General features: G+C 46.2%; 2 protein-coding genes across 3 annotated transcripts in view; one reads left to right on the top strand and one right to left on the bottom strand.

The window, feature by feature from the left end:
- Positions 1-1,927, top strand: part of MYH7B (myosin heavy chain 7B) — a 28,012-nt gene extending 26,085 nt beyond the window's left edge. For both annotated transcript variants that reach the window (XM_074919975.1, XM_074919976.1), the window contains 6 exons: positions 80-205; positions 361-531; positions 812-916; positions 1,276-1,371; positions 1,534-1,671; positions 1,805-1,927. In XM_074919975.1, coding sequence (XP_074776076.1) covers positions 80-205; positions 361-531; positions 812-916; positions 1,276-1,371; positions 1,534-1,671; positions 1,805-1,813 — 645 coding nt within the window. In that variant the 3' untranslated portion in view covers positions 1,814-1,927. The remainder of the gene's footprint in view (positions 1-79; positions 206-360; positions 532-811; positions 917-1,275; positions 1,372-1,533; positions 1,672-1,804) is intronic.
- Positions 1,928-3,051: 1,124 nt separating this feature from the next.
- Positions 3,052-20,134, bottom strand: part of TRPC4AP (transient receptor potential cation channel subfamily C member 4 associated protein) — a 37,863-nt gene continuing 20,780 nt past the window's right edge. The window contains exons 9-19 of the mRNA XM_074920596.1: positions 19,453-19,595; positions 15,129-15,260; positions 14,381-14,439; positions 11,956-12,057; positions 10,104-10,187; positions 9,672-9,762; positions 9,170-9,310; positions 7,510-7,618; positions 7,201-7,313; positions 6,730-6,936; positions 3,052-5,131 (exon numbers count right to left, since the gene is read on the bottom strand). Coding sequence (XP_074776697.1) covers positions 4,994-5,131; positions 6,730-6,936; positions 7,201-7,313; positions 7,510-7,618; positions 9,170-9,310; positions 9,672-9,762; positions 10,104-10,187; positions 11,956-12,057; positions 14,381-14,439; positions 15,129-15,260; positions 19,453-19,595 — 1,319 coding nt within the window. The 3' untranslated portion in view covers positions 3,052-4,993. The remainder of the gene's footprint in view (positions 5,132-6,729; positions 6,937-7,200; positions 7,314-7,509; positions 7,619-9,169; positions 9,311-9,671; positions 9,763-10,103; positions 10,188-11,955; positions 12,058-14,380; positions 14,440-15,128; positions 15,261-19,452; positions 19,596-20,134) is intronic.

Below are 20,134 nucleotides of genomic sequence, written 5' to 3'. Positions count from 1 at the left end.
TCTGCTGGCCCTGGAGCAGCAGAAGTCTGTCTGGCAGTGACCGGCTGGTCCCTGTGGCACTGCCCTGCTCTGTCTGCAGAACACGGGCCTGATCAACCAAAAGAAGAAGCTGGAGGCTGACATCTCACAGCTGAGCAGCGAGGTGGAGGACGCGGTGCAGGAGTGCCGCAATGCTGAGGAGAAGGCGAAGAAGGCTATCACGGATGTAAGAGCACAGTGGGGATGGTGCTGTGTGCCCAGCACCCTGTGGGGATAGTGGGTGGGAGGAGAGGGGATGGTCTCAGAGCTTCTCCATTGAGCCCTGTGTCTGGCAGGGATGCCTGGTCATGTGGTGATGCCTCTGTGCTCTGGGCCTTGCAGGCTGCCATGATGGCAGAAGAGTTGAAGAAGGAGCAGGACACGAGCGCGCACCTGGAGCGGATGAAGAAGAACATGGAGCAGACTATCAAGGACCTGCAGATGCGCCTGGACGAAGCGGAACAGATTGCTCTCAAAGGGGGCAAAAAGCAGATCCAGAAACTGGAGGCCAGGGTGAGGTGGCAGGGGCAGATCCCTGGCTGTGTCACCTAGGAGAGGGCTCCTGGCACTACCCTAACCCCTGTGGCACCAGGCAGGGCCCTGGCACTGTCCCATCTCTCTGGGGCCAGGCTGTACCACAGCGGGACTGTGGGCAGGGAGGGGCGTCACTGAGGAGCTGCAGGCCTGGGACTGGCTGTGGCTGCTCAGATCTGGGGAAAGCGATTTGGCTTCAGCTGGGGCTGGTGCTGGCCCTAGGGAGCAGAGGGTTGAGCTGGCCCCTATCCACCTGCAGGTGCGGGAGCTGGAGGGAGAGCTGGATGTGGAGCAGAAGAAGATGGCCGAAGCCCAGAAGGGCATTCGCAAGTATGAGCGGAGGATCAAGGAGCTGAGCTACCAGGTATGGCAGCACCGGGCGCAGCTCCAGCCCAGCAGGACTTGGCTCAGCTCTCTCTGTGCTCAGATCCTTGTGTTATCCAACGCCCCACTGCAGCCCAGCCCTGGATTGTTCTGGGCGCTGTGCTGTGACCAACAAGGGCGGGATCCCAGCATCCACCACCTGCTCCGTGTCCCTGTCTGGCCCCTTTGCTGGCACGGCCTAAGCTGGGTGCTGGAGAACCAGGGGGCACGGGGCTGGCGGCTGGGGTCAGTGCTCTCTGTCTGTGAAGGGCACTGGCACCACTGGGCCTCCTGGGCAGCCAGAGCCTGAGCTGGGGGGGTCTGCTGGGGGTCCTGCTAATGGGGCCAGGGCACTTACAGGCTGAGGAAGATCGGAAGAACCTGACACGGATGCAGGACCTGATCGACAAGCTGCAGAGCAAGGTCAAGAGCTACAAACGGCAGTTTGAGGAGGCGGTAAGTGCCTGTCCCTGCTGCAGCTCTCCCCCGGGCAGAAGGCAGCGCTGGCTTTCCCGGGGAGGGCTGCGAGGGAAAGGGGCCACGAGGTCAGCGTGGGGAGCTCCAGGCTGGTGTCCCGACTGAGCCCCACGCACCCACCTCTCCCCTCGCCCCATCTAGGAGCAGCAGGCCAACTCCAACCTGGTGAAGTACCGCAAGGTGCAGCACGAGCTGGACGATGCAGAGGAGCGTGCTGACATCGCCGAGACGCAGGTCAACAAGCTGCGCGCCCGCACCAGGGAGGTCATCACCTCCAAGGTAAGGCCACCCTGCGCCGCGGTGGCCATGGTGTCACCTGCTACCAGTGCCAGGACCTGAGGGGTGGCAGGGCTGGAGGCTCCTGCCTCCAGGCCAGGCTCTCACCAAAGCCCTTCTGGGGTTTTTTTGGCAGCACGAGTAGTAGGAGCCCGGTTGCCTACCCTGCCCGCTCCCCAGCTGCTGTAGGTTGGAGGGAAATGGCTGCAACAGCCACTGCCAGCTTTGCACCGCGTGAATAAACGTAGCTCTGCCAGGACCTGCTCTGTTGTGTCTGTTACAGGGTAACCCGGGCCTTGGCCTCTGCTGCAGGAGAGGTGGGGGGGGGGGGGGGGGGGGGGCAAGCTGGGGTATTTGGGGGCATCTTTCACAGCCAGGCAGGGGCAGGAGAGGGGCACAGTCACCCCCCCCCCCCCCTCCCTGCTCTACTGACTCCAGGCTTTAGGTGCATTTTGGGAAGCCCTTTCCTCACCCCTTCCCACCACAACCCTTCATCCCCCTCATCTGAGGGGGGGAAGGCAGAAGAGACCTCATGGAAACCATTACTCTTGGGGAGAACATACCCCCCCCCCCCCCCTCCAGTCCTGCAGGGCAGAGGGGTGTTATGGATTTGGCAAAGGGACTGCAAAGAAAGACATCACTCATCTCTTTAAAATAGATTTCTTTAATAGTTTCCATTTAATTCGTTTATTTGCAGTTAGTAAATTGGCATTCACCTGGGCAGCACGAACGTCAGCAACCCCTGGGGATAGTGCAGACTTCCAGAAGTATTTGTTAGTGACAGGGGTCCCCCCTCCACCCCTGTCCCAGCGCGCAGCCTGCGCCGAAGGCAGCAAGCTCTCCCGGGCACCACGCAGGACACTTCCTCCCCGTGCTCTCCATAAATAAGACAAAACAAGGATGAAGGACAGAGCTGCCTGGTCCCTCTCAAAATGACTGGCGAGGCATCTGGCATGGACAGATGAGCCCACAGGAAGGCAGCCCCCAGTTAAAACATGCCCGTGACCCTCCTGCTGCTGCAGGCAGAGCCTTTCCCCCGAGCCCAGCAGCCTCCCTCGGTGGAGGGGCAGCCCTGGGTTTCCTTTCCATGCCCTTCTCTGCAGCCAGCCCGGGCCTCCTGCGTCAGCCCCACGGCCAAAGCCAAGCCAACCTGCCTCGAGCAGGCAGGGACCCAAAAGTGACTGTGCTCCCAACGCTGGGGAGGAGACCCATGAGCCAGAAGGCAGCTGGCGTGCAGCCTGCTCAGCCTCAGGCGGGCCCAGAGCCAAGGACAGAGGCAGCCTGGCCACTAACGGTGACATAAATACAAAGAGGTAATGAGACTCTGCAGGTTTAGAGCAGCAATCACTGGATGCACCAATTAACTAGACTAGGGAAAAGGCATCCCTTAACTTAAAAGCCTTTTAATTTGAAGCATTTATTTTAAGTGTACATCTATTACAGTTAAGAAGAAGCAAAGATACACCAAAAACACAAATACCCAAGAACAAAAAAGTACAGATGAGAAAGAAATTAGCTCAGGGGAGGGAGGGGGCAGGGTGGGGGTGACCTGAAGAAAAGAGTTGCAGCTGCCATAGCAAGGAGCTCCCTGACACGAGGGGTGCGACCGGGGTCACCTGCCTGCCCAGGGGATTCAGCCCCCCAGGGAGGGACACAAGGAGCCCCAGGAGCTCCTGCAAGGCTCCAGGTTTATGCCCAAGCTCAGCAGCTCTGACCACCCCGCAAGCAAAGTACCGACTGCAAGTCTGTAGCAGGACAAGGAAGTGTGAGATAAGCGAGAGGGGCGACTGTCAGAGAGCAAGTCCTGCCCCTGGGGCTGGAAGCCTTGTTCACTCACCCAGGCCCGGCACAGGGAGCCTCAGAGCGGGTTTCATTCTGCCAGCAACGATCAGAGACATAATGCTACAGCTCTGGGACATCCTTGCCAACCGGTCCTTTTCCAGAGCCTGGACAGAGCTGAAGTCAAGTCATCTCATCAAATAAGTTAAGAAAATTTTTAAAAAATTCAGATGCATGTTTCAAAGAAAACGAGTTTCTTTTAGCTGGAGCTGCAAGGCGTGTACTTTTGACTTAAATGCAGTGGCTCAGGACTTCAGACTATATTTAATTCCTGGGAATCTGACTGTCTTCGAGCAACACAATGAACATGGGTGAGCAGGAAGGGCCTGTGCAGGTCTGGCAGTCAGGGCTGCCAAAACCTGATTCCACCTTTCCCAACATATTCTACAAAGTTACTTTCAACCAGGAGTGTTTATTCCCAGCATTTAACACATTCTGATTAAAATAGATCCAGGAAAAAAAAAAAAAAGACATCTCCAGTAAATATTGCACTTCAAGATTAATGTGTGTGTTGATATTAAGGACTGAAAGCAGAGACTGACATAAGACTTCCAGGCATAGCAGGTTAGCATGAAGAGCAGTGGTCCTGAAAAGGATTTTAAAACCAGATTAGTTACCCAAGAAGGGACAAGCCGCAAGTTTAAAAAATTAGTACATTTTAATGCTAGTGCTCCGTGAAAAAGCCAACCCCTGTTGCAATTCCACCACTGCTGAAATGGCTCTGTTCTCCGCAGCTTTGTAAAACACCTTCAGATGGGAAGGATCTGCAGGAAAGACAGCAGGAACAGAGGTTCTCTCCTAATGCACAGACAGATTTAGTACCAAATGATCCAAAAGTAGATGGTAAAGAGGTGACTGGAGCTAGGGCTCTCAGGAATTAAAAGCACACACACGCACACACACACACTCACACTCTAACCAACCCTAAACCCCTGATTCCAAACCCCAACAGAAGAGTTACACCTGAAGGGAGTCATCGTGGTGACTCTGCATGTGGCTGGTTGTGTCGGGGTCCCAGTCAGACTGGCTCCTTGGACCTCACATTTGGAGGGCAATTTCTGTGCTTTTTGACTTGCTAATTCTGGTAGCCATGAGAGCGCGCCACAACTAAATTGGCACATACAGAGTATCCTCATCTGTCAGAAAAAAAAAAAAAATCTCTGGCCAGCCACACTGGACTGGGAGAGAGAAAAGGAAGGAGGAGGGGGGGGAAAAAAAAAAAAGAGGCTGTTTTTTGCAGGTGATTATTTTTATCCCAGAACAACTGGAAGATGCATCCCTGAATGTGTTGCCCAGAGAGCTTTCAAAGTCTCATCCGTTAGAGATCAGAGATGGGGACCGGGAGGGGGCTGGGGTTTTGACAATGCAGTAACGCTCCACGGTTCCGAGCCGCACACGCACACACACACTACACAGCGTATCCCTGAAAATCCACGGGCTGCGAGGTACCCTCCAAGCGCTGTCCATCAGAAGCCAGAGCGAAGAATTACTCCTCAGAAAAGTCTCTGTCAATGTCCATATATGCCTCATCAATGTAGCTAACTATGGCACAGGGGGACGTCCGGTCTGGACTGAGCAGTATAGATACAGTCTCTTTCCAGTAGGTAAAACTAATACATGAGCTCTGTGGGAAGAAATGGAGAGGCTGGTTAGTGCAGTCCACAGGCACTGACAGGCAGCAGAAGACACATCCCACTGTCTTTCAGTGGAGAACTGAAAGCTGCTTCCTGTTCAGCCCGACCTCCCCAGCCACGCAGTTTAACACCCGCTTCACCGTCCAGCCTGCCCTCCCCGGGGGGTGGATGCGGGAACAACTGCACCTTCTAGACAGGGGCTGCACCCCCAGCACCCACGGGAGAGCAGCACGGGGTGAACACCACCCCAGCACGCCCGCCCGCGCCAGCAGGCAGGGCTGCCTGTAGCACCACACACACACACGAGCCTAAACTTGTTCCCTGTCCACTCCGAACACAAGCTGGGACATGCGGCGCCGCACATCAAGCCAATGCAGCAACAGCTCCCACTCCTAGGGCAGACACAAAGACTCCCTGCTCACATCCTTCCTGAATCATTCTCTCAAGGCCAAAAGGCCTCTCCAGCAGCCCTACACCCATCAGGCATTACCCAAAGCCTTTACACGCTGGACAACTATCTATTTCCACCCCACCAGCGGCCCGTGACAGAACGAGTACCACACGTGTGTGCACGGCAGGATGTGACCCTGAAACACAGCAATGGCCGAGAGCTTTGGTCTCAGCAACATCTCCCCTCCGCAGCACAGTGAGCTGGGGACACCTCAAGCCCTGGCACGAACGCTGTGACACAGCGCCCGGGCGCTGCAGGCCCCGCACTATCCTGCTCAGCCCAGCAAGGGCCCAAGCAGGACACATCCTGCGAGAGAAGTGTTGAAATCTGCACTGTTCATGCAGCTCCTCCCTCCCACGCAGACTCCACCCATCACACTCCTCCTTTCTGGGGAACCGAAGCTCCTTATTTTAACTACTTCAACGCATTAATGCTGCTCCTCTTCAGGCAGCTCATCTATAGCAGACGGCCTGCACTGCACTCACGCCACAGACATGGGGCTGTGAGCTGCAGCAGACAGACACACCACAGCAAAGCACTTCTCCGTGAACACATTAAAAACCTGTTAGTTTCCACCCAATCACTGAAAAGTCAAGGAAGAAACCTACACAACCTCACTTCAGCCTTCTAGGGCATATACAGGGGAGGCTCCTCATCACAGGTCATTTCTTCCTCTTCTCAGGGCCATGACACACCAGCTCTGGGAGTGGAAACTTGCAGGCTGCTTCCACAGGGCAGCTGCCTTCCAGCAGCTACACCAGATACTCTTTCTGCACTGTCATGCCAGGAAGAGAGGGGACAGTCTGGTTAAGGTGCTAACTAGTCTGGGAGCCGGATTCTATCCTGCCTCCACATCCCTGTGCAGGGCTGGCCATCTCGCCAGCCCCGTCTCCCAAACCCAGCAGCACCAGCAAGCCCCACCTAAGGTCTTGTTTGCAGGGAAACCCAGCACCTTCCTGCCTGCAGAAGGGACCTGACAGGGTAGGATGGTGTGAAAAGCACTACAGAACATTACACCAGGGGGCAAAACTTGCCCCCTTCTTTCCCTTCACCACCTCTCACTTCTCATTTTTGCTAGGTGACTAGTAGACAGATATTGCTATGACCAATTCTTGCTACGGTAAAAGGTTCACATACATTTTCTAAGCAGGTGCTGTCTTTATCCTTGTTGAGGTAATGCTGTTGCCAGAATCGCAAGAGACTGTGGAAGTTGTTCAGGATGAAGCCTGGGTATTTTTCTGTATATTCCATCTGTTGCAAAGTGCGCAGATAAAAAGGTAGCTTTTCTTTCCTTCGGGCCAGCATTAGGATAACTAAACTTGTGTTCAAACAACTGACGTTTTCCTAAAAGCAAAAATGACACAGTAGGTCAAACGAAACAAAACCAAACCAGAAATACCCCCCCACACACACACCAAAAAACCACTGGTTGTACACATGTCCTTACAAAACACGCTCAAGGTAACCGTGCAGAGGTGCTCCTACGTCTATCATGAAAGGAGGGACACGGGTCTCCTCAAGAGAAGCCAAGTTCCTCCCTGCTCCCAGCCCAGCTCATCACTACACAGTATCAGCAAGAAAACTGCGAGGTTACTGTCAGCTCTTTACCTGTGTAAGTGTCTGTACATGAATAATATTAATGAGACGGAAAAGAAAGGACATTCTCATGGACATCTGGGACATATATGATAACAGGCGGCACTCTGACAGGACTTCTGCAACTGCAGCAAGAGGAAAAAGACAATCATCAGGTTCTTGAAGTTTGGACACATTGTTCCAAGCAATATGGCAATAAGAACTAGTGCTCAGACTGTAGCAACAAACCTGCAGGGTGGCATACCTCTGTCTAAAATTTTCAAAGCCCAAACTTAACCATTATCACTACTAAACACACACCTCCCATTTCTAATTCTTTACCTTTAGCATCAGACTGATTCTCAAATCGGTCCAGGGACAGTGTAATGCAGCGAACAAGCATGTTTGAGTCAACCAATGAACTGTTGATCTGATTTAAAAATATCTGGAACTGAAGAGAAATAGTTTTTAGTGTTCATTAAAAAACAAAAAAATTCATCCTATATGAACACTCCTAGATGAGTTCTGGCAGAACAACACTTCATACCCTTCTCAGAATGCCTGTGGCCAAGAGGAGTACTGAACCAATTACTCTGTTGGCACAAGGGAAACAGGTTGGTGAACCCAAGTAGGAAGAGTTACGAACAGGGTGTGGTGAGTAGGGCAACAGTAACTGTTGTCTAGATTTTCAACACTGAAAGAGTACAGTTCTTGAAGGTTATTGGAGAAACCACTTGAATTCTGAGCACAAGTGCCTAAGACATGCACTTCACCAACATAAGGCTTACTGACATGGACATTTTTCCCTTCCCTTCAGAAAAGAGTTTAGTTCTGAATGCCAAAATCCTCTGGGCCATTATCTTTTTGTTATCTCTAACAAGAGGAGACAGACACTCCTGAGCCTGCGTCACCCAGCCCAAGCCAATACGGGCACTGAGGGCTGACCAAAGGATCCCTATAGCAAGTACCTTAACAACACTATGGAACAGGAAAATGTCAAAGTCTTGGCACCACTAAAATCTCTTTTGAAGCTGTGTCACTTCCATGAGACCAAGATTTCATATACTACTTGTTTGGAAAGAGGGAGATGAGCGTGGCTGCTGGCCTCTGTAGTTCTTCCAGCTCCGTTTTCCTATGCTTATTTTCTACAAGCAGACAGGGCTAGGGAGGAATACAGTAAAGGATTCATACAGAGGGAGAACTTTTTTTCAAGAGTTATAGATCAATAAATAGGAAGCACACACAAAGTATAAAGAGAGATTCTCCAGAACATGTGAGTTTAAATACATCTTTTTTTTAAATGTATCTCTGCTTCTATTCTCCAAGGTCTGCCAGACCTAACAGCAATCAGAGAAAAACTACAGTAACATAAGCAAGAGTATGAGGTAATTCAAAACCTACCCAACAGATGATGTTATATGCACAAACTGCACAAGAGCATGAAACCAATTTGCATAGAGTGCTGCCCATTCTTGATCTACATATGCAACTAAGTTTTATAGGTAATTACATCAGCCCTGACTTCTTACAATGTAAGTTCAAATAACATCAAAGATAAGTTATGTCTTTTTGTAGTTTCAAATTGAGTATTTTAAAGTGATCTCCATGAAGAATTCACCCCCAGGCTCCAGTAAAAGACTTTCTGGAGCCTGTTTCAATGTCCGCAACTATCAGCTTAACCCCAAACCCAGTGACTCCACACCACCATCTACCATCTTTGAGCCCTGACCTTAGACCTGCCTGATCATGTAACAGGGCAATGTTTTCTGAACATCTCAGCACTTGCTGACTCAGAACAGCTGGGAGCACTTCTGAAAACACCAGTGTACGCAGCAACATACATGCTTGTGAATAGACTCTGGCAGCTCACTCCTTAGCGTTTCTTGGGCACCAAGCTCAACAATCACACCAAAATCAGCAAATGAATCTGAATTTTAATGCTACGTTTGGTTATAAAAGCATGTAATTTGACCCACTGGGGACAGCTTTTACAAATATTTACCTTTTCATCTGTGTTGATGTACTTGTTGAACCTCTTGAATGCATCAATATTGAATTTCATCAGTTCTCCCAAAAGGTCAAAGTAACTCTGAAGCACATCTCGTGATTTGCACTCACTATCAACAATGCAGTAGAGAATATGCTGGCACGGGAGGAAAACATGTTATTGCCACAGTTCAGCCCGAGCCAGCAGTACAGCACAGACTCTGATTTTATCACTATTTAAAACATTTATCTGCAGGTTTAGTTCTTAGATGACAGAACTAAAGACAATAATTCACATGAGTCTTCTGTTAAATTAACTTCCCAGTGATGCAGGCTATACAACTGGCCACCCTGCACCTGGTTGCCACAAGGAGAATTCCCAAATAGTTTTCAAAAATTGCCCTATTCTCAGTGAATATCTCACACAGTATTTTTACCCCCTTCTGACTTCATTACAGATAAATCTTTGATTGCTTTGGAGATACATTACAGAGGAAGCTTGACATATACTTCATTACCTCCAGGAGTCCTCTCTTTAGGAGGAACATCTGGTCTGCGTAGGAGGTGGTGCCTCGCAGAAAACTTTCAACTGCCCTTGCTTGCCAAAACCTGAGAAATAGAAGAAATAAGGTTTTAATTCTGGAACAAGGGAGGTATTTTTAATCATAGCTATAATTTAAATCAAATTTCCTAATCTGTTTCGTTCCAAACTGAAGCTGGAGCCAGACCTGTTGATCCTGCAGATAATCACCAACTGTATGGGGTCCAAAGTCCAATGCAAGCTTCGACATTCTCCCTCACCTGCGCTGCCACTGCAGCCAAGTGCAACAAAGCCAGATCTTATCTCAGCTTATTATTTTCAAGCATTTACAACTGCTGTGAGCTGTATGATAACAAAACAACTTCCCAGTCAACTTAAAACAGCATGTTACAGTGCAAAGTGAACCCACCTGAAGGAGGATTCAGCTGGTTCCTTCTTCATGACCTGAAGCAGTCTGGTTAACAAACCTCTCTTCCCATCACAGACAAGACTCCTGGAACACGTGTAGAAATTACAGCATGAGTGGAAGGGCTGGCAAGCACTGTACCTTGTAGAACACCAAATCCAGTCTCTTCTCCAGAGCTTTTAATCCCAGTATTAAATATACATTACAAATATTCATTAACTTTTGTTACGAGTTCTACCAGTGGAAGAGTTCTCCTCACTGCCTTTGGTAAACATCTACAATACCTGCAGCATGACTTAAGTAGTCATGACTTCAACACTGAAGAAAAATTACTCATTTTCTCTCAAAATCTGAATGATTTCAGAAACATCAATTCACATCTTGTAGGAATTAAGAGATTAGAATAAAAACCACATAGCACATTTGAATTTAGGAATGAAACACACACCTTTTTCGATCAACAAATGTAAAGGAAGCTTCAGGTTCCATTTTGGAGGCAGAGTACGGAAACCTAGATGCTACATGAGGTGACCTTCTTCTGTATGTACTAGTGAAAGTACAGAGGCTGTAGAACTGCAATACTACTTCTATTAAACAGCATCTTCAGTGGAGCATCTGCCTACAGTAAGCTTATGCAGAAGCAATGCCTTGATCTCATATATCCAGAAAAGCAACATGTAAACAAAATGCTAAGGGTGAAAAAACTCCTAAGTTTAGGGAGCAATGAGCAATGCTGCCTGCCTGGCTACACACCATCCCACAGGGGTAGCGTGAGATGCTTCAATTGGCACTCCTGTACCCCAAAAACACCCCAGCATGCATATTCAGCAGATGTACCTAGCATAATGGCTACATACTGTATCAGCACCTCTGCTGGACAGCCGATAGCCAGCTCACAAAGCCCTTGTGAGAAGTGGTTTTCTTGCAGCAGGATAGTCTGTTCTTACTAACACTCGGGAGAGACGGAAAAAGCTGTTTATACTCTTGACCCACTTCCTTTCAGTGTGCTCCCAAGAGGGTGAATTCTTCCCCCTAAATACTTACTCCTTTTCAAAGCCAGAAACATACCTGTGCTTGGAAGGATCTGAGTAATAGAGACACCATTTCTTCCCAATTAGGCACAGTGTTATGATAATAATGATAATCTAGAAATCCTCTTAGAGAGGTCCCTTTTGGAGCAAGGTAAATCTGCTCTGTGCAGACCAAGTCCCTGCTGATACTCTAGGATTATTCTGACAACTAAATTCTGCAAACAATATTTCACATTGTGAAGTTTGTACATCAGAACAGTGTATTAAAGAGCCTATTAAATCAAAATAGTCAATCTAACAGATACTCGAATAACACTAGAGATTCTGTAAGTGGCTTAACATGTTAATCTAATTTAGCTTATTCTAGTTATTAGCTGCTCTTAAAATAAAGACTCTAAGCAGACACACTTAGATCTGTTTATGCAGACTGGAAATGGACATTACGTGTGTACAGACTGCTCCTGAATCTCAAAACTAAGATTATTAGTATGAGCAATTCATGCATTAGAGGGATCCCAATTTACTTGCCAGGTCTGTCTGCAATGCCTGCAGTGAGAAAGGCAAGACAAACAGGCAGACCTAACACTTCATAATGAAGTCTTTTGCTTTGTAAAGAGTCTTACTCTGAGCACAAGCACACTTTAGATTTGCTAACGACCACGAATATTGTACAAACCCAGGCACTTCCCGCTGAAATACGTCACTGAAATTAAAGCAAGCGTGGTGGACAGAAGGACCTCAAACAAAACGTGACATCCAACCTGAAATGTAAGTGCTTGCAAAATGCTAGAAGCTGCTGACCTAAACCCCCTACCCCTACTCACCTGTCTGTGTTGACAACTGCATCAACTTCAGGGATGTTGGCTTTATGGGAGATTGCACTCAGCTCATTAAGTTCTTGGCTGTTTAAAAGGAGATACTTGTTCCTAAAGCAAGACGGGGAGTAGGGGAGAAAAATATGATGCATTCAAGAGGCAGACAATGTGCGATTCCATGAAGAGTGAAGCCATGCGCCCATGAGGGCTGCAGGACAAGGCAACCAGCTTTCACCCTTCTGGTTCTTCACAGCCACACTCTACTCCTCTCCCCACCCCCCCCAGCACCAGCTTTGAGATGGTGGTTCTCTGCTGACCTGTTCAGGATCTTATGGTTTGTTTTGTAAATATTTGCTTCTGAATAACGTTGGTTTTCTAAAATTTCAACAACATTTTGCTGAATTTCAGAAGATTTAAATAGCAAATTTTTTTCACAGCTTCCTACAGTTTTTCTCTGCCTTACAGTGACCGTGCTCTTTGTCAGCAAAAATTCTCAGTTAGAAGGCAGAAACTGCAAAAAAAGTAGTCAATCCTCCCAGTATTTTATTACTCTGAGCAAACTGTTTACTCTGGAAATAATTAAAAACTTAATGAAATGTAGAAAACAGAACAGGAATGGATATAAACCCAAGGAATTTTCATGAAATGCTTTATCAAATACAGAACTTTTAATAATGAAAAGCAATTAATTTATCTGTAAAGTAAATTAAATCCAGAACAAGTCTGACAAAGTAGAAATGTAGTCCAAAGGCTCCCTTTGACAGACTCCCTGCCCAGTGTCAGTGTGCTCCCTTAGTCCTCCTACTTCAAAGAGCTCAGAATCAGATAGCAAAGATTTATTTTCAGGAAACCTAAGGGAACAGAGGATGCAGTGATGAGTGTGAGGGTGTGCAAAGAGAGCCTGTTCATCAAAACACAGCAACTACACAGAAGACAAATTATTAGGCCAGAAAGGTGATGTGTATGCCCTCTTGCTTCAAACACTATCTTCCAGATTAGTGCCCACTGAGGCTGTCATGTGAAGCTTCTTTTGATCTGGATCAACAGGTTTCTGTAATGAAAATAACTCCTCTCTCCATGCAATAAACAGCTCCACAAGTTTGGTTTATACATACTAATACTAACTTCAGTAAAACTGTGTTAAGTACTTGCTCTCATTTTGTCCTCAGCTAACTCAGCTTATCTGTGATTTCATGGAAAGTTCATGTAACTATTTGTTTAAAAACCCTAACCAGATTCCACATGTTCCACTTGCTCAATTGTTACAGCTGAAAGTTGTTTTCTGTTTAAACAAGACTGAGATCTTTGTAGTAGCCACTTAAGTAGGAACATCACCTAAAGAGATTTTATTAGAAAACTTGGCGTGACTCCTGGGCAGTGTCTCACATGGAGGATTTACGATAGGTCAGCCTTCCCTTTATGTTTACAGCATGTCCAGCAGCTCCCCATTCTAAAGTTAATACTCCACAATCAAAGAAGCTGATACTTCCAATATGCATATCTAGCAGTACCTACACAAAAAGATCACCCTGGCTGTAGGTATGACCAGCTAGGCAAGGAGTGCAACATGCCTCCAATGCAGATGTTTGTAAGGAACAGGACAGCATCCTGCAGGACTGAATTAGAGCAACAGGACACTGACAGAATACAAAATATGATTCTACAAGTCAGAACAGAGCAAGTACCTCTGTATCAGCAGTACAGCATTAAAAAAACCCCAAGCAAACTGCATCACCCCTCAGCTACTCCAGCAGAGTCAGGCTTTCTAAGTATGCCTTTTGAAGGCAAACAGAAGCCTTCTTCCCATCTCCAACCTAGCTTCCTAATGGCTAGCTGACAGATAATTGTTCCCCTAACATTTTCCCCATACAGTTTAATCAGGTCTTCTCCACTACTGGCATTTAGACAGCAGTCATGTCTTCCCAGACTTTTTACAAAGGCAAAAGCGTCCTGATTAACCTTTTCAGAGGTACGCTGTCTTTCACCCTGATCTTCCAACAGGCTTTGTTTCATGCTTGTTCCACTCTGAATTAAATCTGAACATGTCCCCACAGGCTACATGAGCTCTTGTGAACACACTGGCTCACTACCAACTCTCAGGGAGAAGACAGATAAACAGCATCATGAAAGCTGCCTTCTTTCTTCAGCCAGAAAGTGTTAACTCACCATATAAATGTTTCAGTTTGTTTCAACATGAAGCAAAATTGGCTATTTTTAATAATCAACAGACATACTAAAACATGCCCACTGGAGAGCATATCCTTATCCTTTTCAGAGCAGGAGCTGAAAGGCACATGAATATCTGAATGGAGTTCTAGGACAGTACAAGGTTCCATTCCCATGGAGCCCGCACTGTGCCTGGGACACCTGCTGTAACTGCGACCAGGCAAACAACAGCGCTGAGCCACAATCTACCACAGCTTTTCATACTCACTCGTGGTGATCACTAAAGCTCTGAAGTAGCCTCAAGAACTGTATCTTTAAAGTAATGTCCTAAAAAGAGACAAGAAATGTAAAAAAAACTTTCAGTATTTTTGGATATCATTGGTTACCAAGCTGACATGAAACAGATGAACTGAAAACCTATCCAAATCAAATCCGTTTGGACAGCAGAGCCAGTGACTTGCATAAATGGAGAAAGCTACACTTTGCAGGCTTCCCAAAATAGAACAGAAGTGGAGACTGTCTCCAAGCCTATGCATGGTTAATAATTTCTTCTCACTGCAAAGGCAAAAAACCTCATCACTATACTGATCGATTTAGAACATCTAGGTCTGGGGAAAAAAAAACCTAAACAAAATATACCCCCACCCCCCAAAAAACCCACCAACTCACCCCAACCCTGACGGATGCATTTTTCCTTCTGTGCCTTTCCTTGCTAGATCCACTAGCTATCATTTCCTTAAGTTTTGGTTGTCTTCTACCTTTGGTCTCCAGGAACCACAGACTTTACACCTCTCCCAGTTCCCAAACTATGAGTGAGAGGAGAGGCTAAATTGCTCTCTGCTAAATTGCTAACATGAGCCAAAGATAAAGAATGAATTGAAAAAAATAATTCACAAAAACCAGAACGCTACCACATCTCAATTAATTTATTATACAAGCATCCAGTTACTCAATAGAATTCCTCAGAATTACACAACAGGATAAAAATCCAATACAGAATTTTGAAAGTTACTTACTGGGCTACAATCACAGTTTTGATTGTGTCCATGCAGAACAAGGGCTGATGCTGAGTGCTTTCTCCAGATCAGTTTATCAAACAAGTTATTGAGGCCAGGAATCAGTTTAAACTCTGCTATCATTTTATGAACCTGGAAAACAGAAATACATCCTCATTTGCTGCAGCCTCAAATATGGATATAACACAGCGTGGTAAACAGATGGGCACAATTACATCATCCTCTGACAACAGAAAGAGTGAATTTGTTTATCAAACAGCATGTGTTTGTGTAATATGCACACTAACCATGGTGTATCGTTAGGGTAGTTTCCATCTGGTGGACATGGATAGAAAACAGACATTTTGGGAGAAAGCTGTTAGCCAGTACTTCAGTTAACCACTGTGCCTCTGGAAGCAGCTCTGGACATTGGGAGATCGCTCACAGCACATAGAAAATACATCTATATCCAACTTCAAGGTATCACCAAAAAAAAAAAAATTGCTGCCAATCTCCCACTGGGAATCCTTTGCCTTTCCATTTCACACAGCTGAAGCTGAGGTAGTCCTCTGAAGACAACACAAACTACTGATACCAGTTTTGTTCAAGTGCCCTAGGCAGGAGTTCTGAGCAAAGCAGACTCCAGCAGTAACACAACCACACTGCAGTTCAAGCACTGCTCCTTCCGGTTAAGGGCAAATTGAACTTCTTTAGAGAATGCTCAGAACAGAAGAAAATGTCAAATTACTCAGGTTTACTAATCAGTCTGCCTGCCAAGCTAGGACACAGTACATCATGATGTTTGAAACAGATTATAGAGTTACTCATGTAAAAAACCTAATAATTTTGGTGTGAACAGCTGTTAAATACCTTCAGTCCAAGCTTTGATACTTTTGATGGAAGCAATTTGGAAGATGAGGAATAGGAGAAATACAAAGTGGGACTCTCATCAGCTTATAACAAGCAGTATCCCTTGAGATGTAGTGCAAATGAAAGCCACACACAACTGGGGCTTCCCAACATGCTGTAAAAATTACGTTCCCAAAGCTGTCATAGAAATATTTCTTAAAATCAAGTCACCTAAACAATAACTTAGGTCATCCTTGAGATGCAGAATTATAATTAGTATTATTTCAAGCAGATCACTCCATTTTGTTCTACTTCCTCACATACTTGAATGAATCAAACATATTTGAAGCCAATGCTATTTTACAGGTTTTCATTATCATTCTTGTTTGCAGTATAGCTGATGGCCTTTTGCATTCCTCTTGGCTTTAGCCACCAACTTGCCCATCTATATGGAAATCATATTCCCACTGCTGGGCATCTCGGAATATCACACCCGAGGAACCAAGCAGCTCTTTCCCACCTCACCCATACTCCTGACAGATTGCAAAGCTTGGAGTCCTTCAATGCTCCCTTACTTTAAAATGCTTTCAGACACTTTGATCTAGTCACAAGCCTCCAACAAAAACAGCTCTGAGGAATCTCTCCAAACAAAGCACTCCCTGTAGTCCTCCCGTCCCTCAGTGGCCAGCATGGCACAAGCACAACAGGATGAAACCAAGCGTGCCAGTTGCCTGCTGGAGCCTCAGCCCCTCACTTAAAGAGGAGCTCTCTATGCTCATCCTTTTAACTTGTGGATCTGCTCCTTTCCACACAGAGCATAATCTGCTTATTCCAAATGACTCATCCCTAATTTCCAATGTGTTCAGTTTACTTTTAGCTTGCTTAACGCTAAATTCTCACCTGACAGACAGTTGCATGACAAAGCTCCTGAATCACAGTCATTGTCTTTGGATCACACTCTCTCCCAGACCCCAAACTCATCACAATTACTCAGCCTGCTCTATATTCAAACTCCTTTGACTTTTTCCTGATGCTGTCCAGCTTCACACGAATTGCTCTATTGCTTTCTTGTTACTAAAACTATTATGAGCTCCTGACGCGTGCAGTTTGGCTCCCTGTAGAAGGAACAAGTAAATCAACTGGTTGCCTTTCACAATACAGATATGCAAGAGAGCCTAGAAAAATAAGTAAGGAGAGCAGTTTAGGGTGTGATCATCCCAACGCAGCAGCAGGTAGAGGCCAAGTCGCTGCTAGCATGGCTGTCAATTTGTGCAAGTTAGCCAGCAGTCAAGTTTAAACCAAGGATTTAGAGTAAACATTCCACAACAGGTTGAGTTTGTTAGGAAACCATCACGCTTCAAGCAAATGCCAGACCATTATGTTGTTTATCATAGTGGACTGAAGCAGGTTTGCAATGTCCTTTAGAAATTCTATGCAAAATTATTCCAGTATAAAGCCAGTAGGACCTTTAGCTGCTCAGACTGGAAGACTGATATCACAGATCCCATGCTTTTATTCCCTCACAGAAAAACAGATACCATCAAGCAGCTGCAATGCTTGTCAGCGAGAGCGCTATTGCACACTGACATTCCCTGCTTATTAGAGTAGAACAGCTCAGCTCTAGTTCTTAATCTGACTGCTGCTTAGGAAAGACAATGGATTCGCATCTGTCACACAAGTCTTTGAAAACATTATGTAGATTAAAGAATGAAGGATATATCATGTGTTTCAAAGGCAGTGGATTTTACAGAAAGACGTAGCTCTGGACAAAAAGTGTTTAGGAATGAAGTAACTCAAATCTTTCAAGGATTCAATTCCAGTCCTGAATCGGCCCTGGAGAAGTGAAACCGCATGCTAGCTTTATCTTGAGGCAGCTTTCCTGTCTGCATGGGGGCAGAAGTAGCAGAGGAAGTATAAAGAGCTGTTTTCCCAGAGAATTAAACAACAAAAAACCCAAACTAGCTTCAAAGCTAGTTATTTCAACAGCATACTTTCTACCTTGTCCCATTTGACAGTAACACCCTAGAACTGACCCAGGAAGGCAAGGGAGAAAACACTGCCAGCTCCCTGAACAGGTGGCAGCAGGATGAGTGCAAGCTGCAAGTAGTTTCTGCAGTACCTATAAAACCGCATTCTTGTGGTGAAATCAGGCAGTGATGTGACTTGATACAATGGAAAAAAAAAAAAGTCCTCCTAACAGATGCATGTTCTGGTAGTTCCAGTTATGTCTTAGGCTTTTTTAAAATTTTGTTTTATGCCCAATAGAAACCGTACTTCTAAAAGGAATGAGAACAGGATTATGAATTTCTTATGGTAGCGATTGTGGTTTCTGCAAGAATGGTTAGTTTCCTCTTGTTACTATTATACAGAATTTTTTTTTCAATGCCAAGTATCTATCTGAATGTCACGTCCTGCTCAGATGAGGGAGACAAGTGACTCTGTAGGTTCAGAGTGAACAGGTTATGTCTGGACCATACTACAAATACACTTCTATTTTAAATTCAGATTAAGAGATTTAAGAGACTGTCTATGGCAAGCATTTGTGACTCCTATACAGTGGGAGGTTACTAGTAAAGAACAAGACACTCAAGATAAATGTGTTCAAGCAACAGCCCCCCAACACTGCTACTCTTGTCTAATACAACAGCCCTTCAACCAATTTGATCCTCCCAGTCTCTAGGGCATCCGAATGCCCCTGCTATTCCAAGCTGTTCTGCTGAGCTGAGCAGACTGCCAGTGTTGGAAACCTGTCAAAACTGCACCAACGGATTGCTTTTCTTTTCCCTTCACAATATGCTTTTGACCCATTTAAATCAAACTACAGCCAAGCGGCAGTGACTGGTTCTCCATAAGCCTATGTGAGGCAGGGAACAAATTATTTCTCATTTCAAAAGCAAGAAACACAAAAGGAACAGATGAGTGGGATTTCTAGGCAGCACCTAGTGCAGACAGCACTTAAGGGTATCCTCCCAGCTGAGTTTAACTACATGCTTACACTCAGCGGAGACATGGGAACCTACTGCAAAAATCACCCATTCACATACCCCATCCCCCGCGGGGATTTCCAAAAGTGAAAGTAGCCGAAGAAGGGGAAGGCCTGAAGAGGCTCCATCCAAGCAGGTCACTAAGTGCACCAGGAGCAGGGGGAACTCCTGGCTGAAGCACCCAGGTACACCCACACGCTTCCTCACACCGAGACAGGGCACCTCACCCGGGAGACATCCTCCCACACCCATCCCGCACCAGAGCAGCAGCTCTGCAGAGCCCTGACACTGGCCAGCACCACCTGTGACGAGCCCTGTCCCACGGCTCATTCTGGTTCTCAGCAATGAAAAACACTGCCTGGCTGTTTATGCAGCACTGCAATGATGTGATTTGCCCAGCTTTATGCCCTGAGCTTTGCCCTTCATGTTTCTGTGTCCATGACCTAATTAGTGAGCACTTAGGTTTAAAGAGACATCAATTTCTGCATGCGTGAGTGTTTACAAGTGCTTACCTGATTCCTTTGTCTCCCCATGAGCAGCACGCAGAGAACATACAACACCTCCAGTTTATACATAATCTCGTGCATGATCTTCATGGACTGTGGAAGCTGTGTCCGTGTAGAGGTGTTGGCCAATCCACTTTCATCCGAAGACTCTGAACAAGATGGTAAAGATGTGAGCCCGAGGCAGCTTCAACAGGAAAGGATTTGTTACAGTTATTACTTTTATACCGAAACACTGCAGATGTAAGACCAGCACGTCTGCTTGAATCTTCTTCTCAAATAGTGATGTACAACAAATAACCAAGTTAAATGCTACAGAAGACAAAAAATATAGCTGGAACTTTAGAAAAGATAAAATTAGATTCATCTACCTAAAGTAAGTAGGATCACCTTTATGAATTCAAAACTATTGCAGTAAATGACATGGCAAAAAACATAATAAAAGTAGGGGCGAGATTAACAGAAGCATTTACTATTAGTTTACTTTCATTTTATACCTCAGTACCAGTACTTAGGCCACAGTTACATAATTTTCATAGCCCCATCTAGATTTATACTGCTAAGAGCAGAAATAGGATACAACATGCCATGACTGCAAGCGGAAAAATGGCAGAAATCATGAGTGACGTTGAGAAAGTAGGAATGCAGTGCAACTTGTAGGTTGCAGTTCAGAAAGGAGTTAGCTCTTGAC

The sequence above is a fragment of the Athene noctua genome, chromosome 16 (assembly GCF_965140245.1).
Source record: "Athene noctua chromosome 16, bAthNoc1.hap1.1, whole genome shotgun sequence".
Classification (NCBI taxonomy): domain Eukaryota; kingdom Metazoa; phylum Chordata; class Aves; order Strigiformes; family Strigidae; genus Athene; species Athene noctua.
The sequence above is the reverse complement of the archived record's forward strand: the minus strand, read 5'-3'. Positions and strand labels throughout refer to the sequence as shown.